The sequence below is a fragment of the Lingula anatina genome, chromosome 1, assembly GCF_051362555.1.
Source record: "Lingula anatina isolate TDL-2025a chromosome 1, LinAna3.0, whole genome shotgun sequence".
In the NCBI taxonomy this organism is placed as follows: domain Eukaryota; kingdom Metazoa; phylum Brachiopoda; class Lingulata; order Lingulida; family Lingulidae; genus Lingula; species Lingula anatina.
The window spans coordinates 29769694-29781232 of NC_141767.1; the positions used below are offsets into that span (position 1 = coordinate 29769694).

The window sequence follows — 11539 nt, forward strand, 5'->3', positions numbered from 1 at the left end:
AGTTTTTTTTATTTTCTACCGCTATGAATTGCAAAACCTTGTCATTTTAAACTTGTTTTCCAACTAGTCATTGTAAATGACGGCAAATTTTACAAACATGATGCCTACATGTGAGAGATAGGACGTTCTTTAACAGAAAGAATCACTGAACATTAAAATTCCATCAAAAAACGTGATAAAAAATCTGCCCTCAGCCAACACCAGGAACAGACAGGGCATTGTATAACATCAACAACCATAGAGGACATAAAAATCTTGGAAAGAGAGCCACGAGATCTACACCGGAAAGTTCTTGAAGCAATGTAACATCCGCTTACATGGGGCCAAGTTGAAGAGGAATAGTATAGTATAGTTGTTCTCAAAAATGCATAGTAGGTGCAATCAGTGGCGGATTTAGGGGGGGGGGGGGTCAGGGGGGTCCAGACCGCTCCTTCGGTTTCTGAAAAATATATCGCTCCTCTTGAGAATAGCATCTTGACTAACTAAATAATAGTCCTAAACCGTACAAAAGGACACTGTTTGCTCTCCAAAACAAAAAAACAAAACAAAAAAATGTCGGGGTCCTTCAGCAGGGCCTGAACCCCACGCCAAGGGGGCTATGGTCGGCTTCGCATCAGAGCTCCCCCCCCCCCCCCCCCCCCCCCCCCCCCATTTCAAACAATCCTGGATCCGCCCCTGGGTGCAATTACATGTATAGTAGGGCCTAAAATAAAGCTTAGTTAGCTCGGACCCACCCTAAATGAATGGGCACACCCCTTTTAGTAGACCAAAAAAAAATGTTACCCCCCGCCCCACTTTCTCTAGCCCCACCCCGTACTTTATGATGATCATCATTATCCCGATCCTCCGCATATCGAAGATCGTATGCACACTCCATGGAGCAAGCCCCTCCACTTCTTTCTATCAACTGCCGTCCACGTGACCTCTGTTAAACTTTTTGTTGTCCATTTTTGTATGTTGGTTTTTCATCCAAACCTTGGCCAGCCACGTTTTCTCTTTATTGGAACGCTTAGAAATGTTGATGTAAACAACTCTAATTTTTCCAATCGCAACTGAATAAAATATAGACCTGTATAAGCACCTCAACATTAGGAATCGTTCATTTATAAAAAGAAAAAAGGATATAGAAAAGATATAAGTAAAGTAACAGTGTGTAGAGGGTAAACGTTGTCTGGATAGGGCATACACGTAAAACACATTGGAGTATTGTGGAGGGGGGGGGGGCGTGCACTCAGACCCTTATGGCTGTTACTAAATTCATCCCAGGAGCGAGTCGAGCAATGATTCGTAATTAGAAAAAAACTCTTGGTGAATAATTGATTTAGTAGCTTCAATTTTATTTTACTATTATTAATATTAATTATCAATCGATTTAATATCAAAATACAGATTAATCAAAATCACCACCTTTGAAATCTCTGATTTGAGCATCACTTCCTGTCAGCTTTATTTCTAAAGACAATCTCATTTGCATGTAAGAGAAAAAATCCGTTTTTATCTTCTGCTGGGTCCTTTACATATTTTTTCATTATTTTTAAAAAGTATTGTTCCTTTTTTACTGACACATTTATAGATATATGTGTATGTTTAATAATCATATAATCATAAAAACAACATATTCCAGGCGTGTATGACGTAATCTCTCCCAAGTCAGAAAAGTAGTAAAATAGCGATGACTGGTGAAGTAGGTCAATTGCCCGTGTTATTCTCCCATACGATTATTGATTTTTTCTAACGTGGAACATTTTAGGGGGAGGATGAAGAGAGAGAGAGGGTCAAATTACCAAAAATATTTGGCATGCCTAGAATAACTGAAAGCAGAATATACTGCAAATTTAAGGAAAGCTAATAAATAAAATCCATTAATTCAATTTCAGTGAGTACAAATTTACAGATATTATGAGATCTTTGTATTTCATCTGCATCTCCCTAAAATGGCGCTGACCGCGTTAACTCTTCCGCTCCCGGGAAACGCAGAGAATCCAACGCCTGGTGGCAGCATAAGACCCGACAACGATACCGGATACGTGCACACAGTAGCTGGGGTGGCTTAGGAGGGGGTTAACCCCCCACCCCCCCAACACACACATTTTCCAAACACGTTAGTATTCAGCGGAGAGAGTGTTGTGGACTTACATTATATACTTTCCCTCAGCTCGCGGAAGACCGTACCAGGGACACTCAGGTAAACTGATTAGATATGTGGTCAGCAGTGAACTGGATGCGATGGTCAGTGTCACTGTCAGTGGGTTATATTGATATTATTATAAAAAATCTATTTGGTATCAATGCTATGTTTATCTATCATCAGTATCTTTCTGGGTTCAGGCATGGGATTTCTGTCACCAGATTTCTGTTATGTCTAAAAATTCGCTCTGGGACTCTGTGCAGATAGGATGTAAAAATCAGTGAGAGGAATAGAAAAGCTTTTTTCCCCCGGGACCACTTTTCCATGTTTTGAAATCAACATATTTAATTCTAAGTCGGCAGAACTGTTAACTTTTGAAATGCATTCTTTTATTTTGGTGAAAAAAATTTTTAACCAGTACACTAACACATATAGCTGTATTGTCACATGCCTGTGGACAGTGTCCAGATAGCTAGCCACAGTTTACACCTAATGACAGCATCCACGTCTTAGAATAGATGTTATAGTTAGGAACATGTGACATGATTATATTTTAATGTTTTGATGCAAGAATATCATTTTCTTTTCTTCAGTTATCCTACAAATGTACACATATTTTGTTGATAAGAAAAACTTTGATTTCTTTTTACAGAGGATTTAAATTTGACCTTGTTTGATTTATATTTATTGCCTTATCAACAAATATTTGTAAATGGAGAAGTTATTTGCTTTTAAAAAATGATATGATTGTTAAGATAAACTTTTTTTTCAAATCTGCTTCATAATTTTCTGGAAGTTGACTCTAAATGACAGCGTTGATGTTTGTGACAAAATGATTGATGCAGATGTGTTGAATCCATTGTTTGCTCTGCAAAAAGAGGTACTAGTAAATTCATATTCCTTATCTAAAAATAATGTCTTATTTTCAGTAAATTGTTATAAATTTTGTAAAAGGTGCTGAAATGTCAAACTTATTATAAAATGTTTATTACAGCATATAAAGTCTTGCACACTGTAGGCATTTGAAAATTACCTTAAGTCTATGTTTCTGTCTGTGTATCCTTTAAACATCTTTCCTCATTCAGTTCTGATCTTTAAAAGAGGTTGACAGTATAATATGATTTAACCCAAAGGTGAAATGAAGTCCCAGTGAACTGTACTGTGGGATATTTTTATTCCTCAAAAGACAATTGCAATCTCTCTAGGCTGCTTTCACCCTGAGCTTCAGAGCTAACTTGACACTAACCTTTTCACTGTAGCCTATTCTCCATCGTGTCAAGTAACCTCTGACCACATTCGATTGCCCCCGCCGCCCGCCAATCAAATTTAAAGCCCGCACTCAATGACTCATTGAACGATCTAGCCAATGAACGTGAACGAGTCAAAGCGCGCTTTGTTCAAATCCGGACCAATCAAAGATAAGGCTGAATATCAGGGACTTGCCGTAACCTGTGGGCAGCACGCAAAATACATCATCCCTCAGTAGATAATGATGCAGGGCATCAAACTGCTCTGGTTTCAATTCCGATATACTCCATGCTTTCTTTGTGTACGGTTATGCACTCGGAACTACTCGGATGTCTCCGCACTCGACAATAACTATGTTGTTAGTATGGAGCTTGCGGAATCAGCCGAGGATTGCCGATTGACGATCAACCAATCAGCGTTTTCACCAAACTTTGGTGAAAAATTTTGAAACATGGATTCGATTGGCTTATATAAACTAGGTCAAACTATTTTCGTCAGAGGTTACTTGACACGATGGAGAATAGGCTACAGTGAAAAGGTTAGTGTCAAGTTAGCTCTGAAGCTCAGGGTGGCTGCTTTGGGCTCTCATTAACATGTTAATTTCTGGTCGGTGAAATTTTATGAGTTTTTGACAGAAGTGATTGATTTATGATAGTTTTTCATTATCATATAGGGATGGGTTTGTCTTTGTTGTGCATTTGGCATCACCTTAAAATGTGTTGTAGTCTCAGTGGACCACTGTGTAACTTTACATGTTGGAAAGGATAGGTGAACCATTGTCTAGTGTGGTATAAGCATGGTTGTCCCTTTATTTACTTGTGCACATTATGGAAAAGTGATTGTGATTTTGCTGGCAAACAAAGTAATATTACATAAAAATTGACAACAAACCTGTTTTGTACATTGTTGAATTATTATTATCTGCTTTATGACAGTATATTTAACAGCTTTGCTGCCTTGTTTTCATAATGCTTGTCATTCAGTTAAGCAATGTCATACTTTCTCAAACAAAAATCAAATATCTCTTCTTTGAACTTGGTTCTTGCTAATTAAACCTCTGCAGTTCATATATCCTATTTTAATGTTTGTCATATATACGTACATTACACAACATATAATGCAACATATACACAATGAATGGGTCAAAGTTATGAGGGATCGAAGAAAATCATTTTGGTAACTTTACCACCGCATAACACCAGATAGAACTTTGCCTCACATTGGTTTCTCTTGTTGTGTTAAAAGAATGAACATTTAAATAACAATAATTGCTGTTTTATAATGGAAAGACATTGGAAATTGTGATTTCAACTGTTGTGGTTGTATTATACATAGGGACCATTCAGAATGAGAAGAGCCCAGTGCTAGCCAGCCCATGACCTAAATATGGCGGACCTACATGAAAGGAAGACCGCTTCATCCTGTTATAGTCTCTCCACCTCTTAAATGCCTCCCTGTGCATCGTTTCTGCAGGGCCACAGTAATTTAATCTCAGTTCAATTCAACCAGTTGCAGTTGCATTATGGGAATACATTGAGCATTGTGACATCAACAATTGCATTTGCATTATGGGAATACATTGAACATTGTGACATCAACAATAGCATTTGCATTATGGGAATACATTGAACATTGTGACATCAACAATAGCATTTGCATTATGGGAATACATTGAGCATTGTGACATCAACAATAGCATTTGCATTATGGGAATACATTGAACATTGTGACATCAACAATTGCAATTGCATTATGGGAATACATTGAGCATTGTGACATCAACAAATGCAGTTGCATTATTGGAATACATTGAGCATTGTGACATCAACAAATGCAGTTGCATTATGGGAATACATTGAGCATTGTGACATCAACAAATGCAGTTGCATTATGGGAATACATTGAGCATTGTGACATCAACAATTGCATTTGCATTATGGGAATACATTGAGCATTGTGACATCAACAAATGCAGTTGCATTATGGGAATACATTGAGCATTGTGACATCAACAATTGCATTTGCATTATGGGAATACATTGAGCATTGTGACATCAACAATTGCATTTGCATTATGGGAATACATTGAGCATTGTAACATCAAAATTTGCATTTGCATTATGGGAATACATTGAGCATTGTGACATCAACAAATGCAGTTGCATTATGGGAAGACTTTGAACATTGTGACATCAACAATTGCATTTGCATTATGGGAATACATTGAGCATTGTGACATCAACAATTGCATTTGCATTATGGGAATACATTGAACATTGTGACATCAACAAATGCAGTTGCATTATGGGAATACATTGAACATTGTGACATCAACAATTGCAGGTGCATTATGGGAATACATTGAGCATTGTGACATCAACAAATGCAGTTGCATTATGGGAATACATTGAGCATTGTGACATCAACAATTGCAGTTGCATTATGGGAATACATTTAGCATTCTGACATCAACATTGTGACATCAACAATTGTGGATACATTATTGGAATACATTGAGCATTGTGACATCAACAATTGCAGTTGCTGCTTGCATTATGGGAATACATTGAGCATTTCAACATCAACAGCTGCTGCTGTATTTTGGTAAGAGATTGAACATTGTGACATCAGCAAGTGGTGTTAGATTATTGAGAATACATTGCTTTTTTCACTTGCTTAGTATATTATTCAATCATATTGTTTATCAATCATATTGTAATATTTTTACTGTTTTATGTACAGATACATCGTGCCTGTAAATGTACCCATCACTTGCATCTGTTGTTGTTGCCCCCAACATTTCTGTTGTCGCTGTGCACTTTCATTGTCAATAAGTGGAAAACTGGTAGATCTGTTGTCTTCTAACTGGCAGAACTGAAGAACATTCATGATATACTGGCAGAATTCAAAAATTGGCATGATCCCACCAATTTTTTTTCAAAGGTTAATCTTTTTTTTTTCACTTTTATCAGCATGTATGCAATATAAGCAACACATTTCAAGGAAAACCAATAGGCTTTTTGTTTTCAAACCTTCAGGAGTGATTAGTATTATTGTTATGCGTTTTTTTTTTTTGGTTTGTTTTGTTTGTTTGTTTTTTGGCATGTATTATTATACATGGGCAGATCCAAGATTATTTGAAGGGGTGTCTGCAGATGTAATGTCGACCTTCCCCCCCCTCCCCCCTGCGCAACATATACACACTGTTGTGTATAAGTAGGTCAGCTTATGACGTCACCATATCGCGAGAGCATGAGTATCTCGAGAGCGTTAGTTTAGAGAGACGCTGGAGTATGAACGGATAGGAGACTGAGTTTTGTTTTGGGACTTTTGAAGGAGAATATTTTTATTTGGAACCTATATACCACTGAACCGACACTCATATTTTCTACTGGAACTTGCATCGTAATTACTGTGGGATTTCATCGGACACTTTCACTGAACTTTGAGCCGATTTATCTCCATTCAATCTCCAGTCGACGGATTCACATCGGACTTTCACACAGGACACTTCATGCTTTCAGATAGATTTATTTGTGTATTAAGAATAGCTTATTGTTATTGTCATTAGTTTATTTAGTTTTAATAAAATATTAAAACTTCTTTAAATCTTTTGTCATTGATTTTTGCTGGCATTGGGTACTCTGACCCGTAACAGAATTGGGGGCTCGTCCGGGAATTTAGATTTTCTTATCGGTAGCAATTTTTGTGTGCAAATTTACTACAGTAGCCAGCAGAAATCAATTCCACCATGGTATTCTCTGTCACCGAATTTCTCCAATCTCCTACGGTGGAAGACTTTGAAGCTTTGAAAAAAGATGAGTTAGTTGCCATAGCTTTACATTTCAATTTAGTTGTGAAATCATCCATGAAAAAACAAGAGATTAGAGGAATAGTAGTGAAGAAACTTGTAGCTGAACAAATATTTAAGTCTGATGATTTACCGCCAATAGTTAAGGCAGAAACCAACATTTCAGAGTATGAATTTGAACTGGAGAAGTTAAGAATAGATAGACAGTTTCAGTTAGAAAAAGAAAGGTTAGAAAGAGAAAGAGAAGAAAGAGATAAAGATAGGCAGTTTCAGTTGGAAAAACTAAGATTAGAGCACAGTGAAAGATCAACTTCACATGTCAGGTATGAATTTGATGCGGCAAAGAACATTAGGTTAGTTCCTAAATTCCAAGAAAAATCAGTTGATAAATTTTTCCCACAATTTGAAAAAATTGCAGAACATCTCCAATGGCCGTTTGAAGTATGGCCCACACTTTTACAAAGTGTTTTGGTAGGGAAAGCTGCTGAGGTGTATTCAGCTCTCAGTTTAGCAGAAAGCTCAGATTATGAAAAGGTGAAATCGGCTATTTTAAAGGCATATGAATTGGTGCCAGAAGCTTACAGACAAAAATTTAGGAAACAGAAGAAAATAGAAACTCAGACTTACGTAGAATTTGCTAGAGAGAAAGAAGACTTATTTGATAAGTGGTTTAGATCCAAAAAGTGTGAAAAGAATTTTGCAAATTTACGTCAACTTATTCTAGTACATGGGCGTAACTAGGCATACGCACGGATGCACTGTGCGTACAATTTTTTTGCCAACCATGATATTATTTTATATAAATTTAGTGTATTTTTCACGGAATATAAAAGATAATCCTCTGCTTATTAAAGTCACCTGTATGTACAAATCCTCTGTATCAATTGTAAAGGCACAATTGTTCTGCCCCCCCCCCCCCCCCCCCCCCCCCCCCTCAGTAAAGAAATACAAGTGCGTACAATTTTTAAAGGTCTGGTTACGCCCCTGTAGTAGAAGAGTTTAAGGAATGTGTTTCCCAAGATCTAAAAATCCATTTAGAAGACAAGAATGTTGAAACTCTTGAGCAAGCAGCAGTTATTTCGGATTCATACGCACTAACCCATAAGAAAAACTTTGTACCTACATGTAGATCTCAGTCTCCCATCCAGTCTCCCAAAAATAATATTCTCTGTCCCAAGTCATCACATTACAGTGGTTCCACAACCCCACAGCCGGGTCGTTTTGAGTCACCTCAAACTGTAGGGTCATCCCCAACTTGCAATTACTGCAAGAAAAAGGGTCATCTCATTGGTGAATGTATCAAACTTAAGATGAAAAATGACCTTCTAAAGCGACAGACAAATGCCTGTGCAGCTTTAAGAAATGACAGGAAAGCCTTAGATTTGTTACGTGCTGACACTCCTGATGTCCAGGATTCAAAGTCCAGTTTTGTTGATTCTGTGGAGGATCATTATAAGCCCTTTTTGTCTCAGGGATTTGTTTCACTCAGTGATTCTAGCAAAGCTTTACCTGTTCAGATTTTGAGAGATACTGGAGCTGCCCAGACTCTGCTGTTAGAGGGCGTGTTGCCTTTGTCTGAGGAGACGTCTATTGGTAGTTCATTTTTTGTTACAGGGTGTTGAGCTAGGTGTCATTGATGTTCCCCTTCACAGAGTTTATCTGAAGTCAGATTTAGCTACTGGACCAGTTATTGTAGGTGTTCGACCTACTCTTCCCATTCAAGGCGTTTCCTTGTTGCTAGGCAACGATTTAGCAGGTGGTAAAGTGATACCTAATCCCATTGTTTGTGAGAAAACAATTTCTGATGTCATTTCTGATGATGAGGAAGACGACTTGTACCCAGCCTGTGTTGTTACGAGGGCAATGGCTTCAAAACAAAAGGCTGAGGCTGATGGTACTCTAGCTAGTAGTGGATAAAGCTGATCCACTTAAAGAAATTTCACTTAGTGAAACGTTTATGACAACCATTGATGACAGTTTACCTGTAGAGTCATATGAAACCAAAGTGCCAGTTGACATTGATGTGTCTCTGAAGGCATCTAGTGTTGAGTCTGATTTGTCATTTGACAAGGGTAAGGACGCCCTCAGTCGTGAACAGTTACTGTTGGAACAAAGTAAAGATCCAGATATTGTCAGACTTACTAAAAGAGCTCTTCCAATGGAAGAAACAGCAAAAGTCGGAGAGTGTTTTTACCTCAAAGACAACATCCTTATGCGAAAATGGCGTCCACCTGATGCATCAGCTGACGAGGTGTGGTGTATTATTCACCAGGTAGTGGTTCCTGTAGTATATCACAAGGATATCATGAGTTTAGCTCACGACACCCCTATGGCAGGTCATTTAGGTGTAAATAAGACCTGTATCAAAATTTTGAGTCATTTTTATTGGCCAAAGTTGAGAAAGGATGTGTCTGAGTTTTGCAAGTCTTGTCATGTATGTCAGATGGTAGGAAAACCAAATCAGAAAATACCATCTTTTCCCCTGCAACCCATTCCAGCCTTTGAGGAACCTTTTAGTAGGGTGTTAGTTGATTGTGTAGGACCTTTGCCTAAAACTAGGTCAGGGAATCAGTATTTACTTACCATAATGTGTACTTCCACTCGGTTCCCTGAAGCTATACCTCTGAGGAATATTAAAGCAAAGACCATAGTTAAGGCCCTTGCGAAATTTTTCTGTTTTGTAGGTATCCCCAAGGCTATTCAGTCAGACCAGGGCTCAAACTTTATGTCAGGATTGTTTCAGCAGGTCATGCATGAATTAGGTATTAGGCAGTACAAGTCTTCTGCTTACCACCCTGAGTCTCAAGGTGCACTGGAGCGATTTCACCAGACCCTCAAAACCATGATAAAAACACATTGTTACCAGAATGAAAAGGACTGGGATGAAGGGGTTCACCTTGTGTTGTTTGCTGCACGAGAAGCTGTGCAGGAGTCCCCGGGGTTCAGTCCCTTTGAATTAGTGTTTGGTCATACTGTCAGGGGACCATTGAAATTATTGAAGGAGAAATGGTTGACTGAGACTAGTGATCTCAATCTTTAATACTATGTGTCTACTTTCAAAGAAAGATTATTCAGTGCTTGTAAATTAGCTCAAGAAAATCTCAAGGGTTCTCAAGCAAAAATGAAAACATGGTATGATAAAGATGCTAGGAAGAGAGAGTTCAAACCAGGTGAAAAAGTACTGGTATTTTTACCTCTCAATGGTCAACATTTACAAGCCAGATATTTTGGCCCTTACGAAATTGAAAGCAAGATTAGTGATGTTAACTATGTAGTTAAGACACCAGGCAGGCGAAAAGAAAAGCGAGTGTGTCATGTTAACATGTTGAAAAAGTATGTTGATAGAAGTGATTTTAAGTCAGTAGAATCTGTTTCAGCTGTGACCAATGTTAAGTCATGTACTGAAAATGAAATTGGTGTGGACACCAGTGAAAATGACTTTAATCAAAGTGCTTATTTGAAGAATTCCGAAATCCTGAGAGACCTTGATGTGAAACTTGAACATTTGACCAGTCATCAGAAAGAAGAGGTTCAACGATTGATTACTGACTACCAGGATATTTTCCCTGATGTTCCAAAAAAGACGAATGCTGCTCTTCATGACGTCAGTGTAGGGGATGCTCAGCCTATCAAACAGCACCCATACAGACTGAATCCAATAAAGCTTCAGTATCTGAGAAAGGAAGTTCAATATATATATGCTGGAAAATGACATTATTGAACCAAGCAGTAGTGACTGGAGTTCACCATGCATTCTTGTCCCAAAGTCAGATGGAACTTATCGCTTTTGCACAGATTTCCGCAAAGTAAATTCTGTTACCAAAACAGACTCCTATCCTATCCCACGAATTGATGATTGCATAGATAGAATTGGCAGTGCGAAATTTGTCAGCAAATTTGACTTGCTGAAGGGTTACTGGCAAGTACCTTAACTGACAGAGCTAAAGAAATTTCAGCATTTGTGACTCCAGATGGATTGTACCAGTACAAAGTTATGCCATTCGGGATGAAGAACTCGCCGGCCACGTTTCAAAGGATGATTCATTCACTTCTGCATGATCTTAAGGGATGTGAAGCCTGTATTGATGATGTCATTATCTACAGTGACACCTGGAAGGAGCATCTCCAGATTATGCGTGAATTCTTCAACATACTGGTGAAAGCAAATCTCATTGTGAACCTGGCAAAGAGTGAATTTTGTCAGGCTACTGTAGAGTATTTAGGTCACAGAGTGGGTCAGGGTTTAAGTACACCTATCATGGCTAAAGTAGAAGCCATCTCAGAGTTTCCAGTTCCTACCAACAAGAAAGAATTGATGAGATTTCTAGGTATGGCAGGATTTTACAGAAAAT

At 38.2% G+C, this 11539-nt stretch overlaps 2 protein-coding genes across 3 annotated transcripts in view; both read left to right on the plus strand.

Annotated features, from left to right (window-relative positions):
- LOC147764232 (protocadherin-10-like) overlaps positions 1–11539 on the plus strand; it is a 158798-nt gene that overhangs the window by 116216 nt on the left and 31043 nt on the right. The window lies entirely within an intron of this gene.
- LOC147764237 (uncharacterized) lies at positions 1931–8098 on the plus strand. 2 transcript variants are annotated; one of them, XM_087015633.1, is made up of 2 exons: positions 1931–2185; positions 4712–8098. In XM_087015633.1, the coding sequence occupies exon 2, from the start codon at positions 7128–7130 to the stop codon at positions 7926–7928; it is 801 nt and encodes a 266-aa protein (XP_086871759.1). In that variant the 5' UTR covers positions 1931–2185; positions 4712–7127; the 3' UTR covers positions 7929–8098. The 2 variants fall into 2 exon arrangements, with proteins under 2 accessions (XP_086871759.1, XP_086871760.1); XM_087015634.1 differs by lacking the exon at positions 1931–2185 and adding an exon at positions 2205–3008.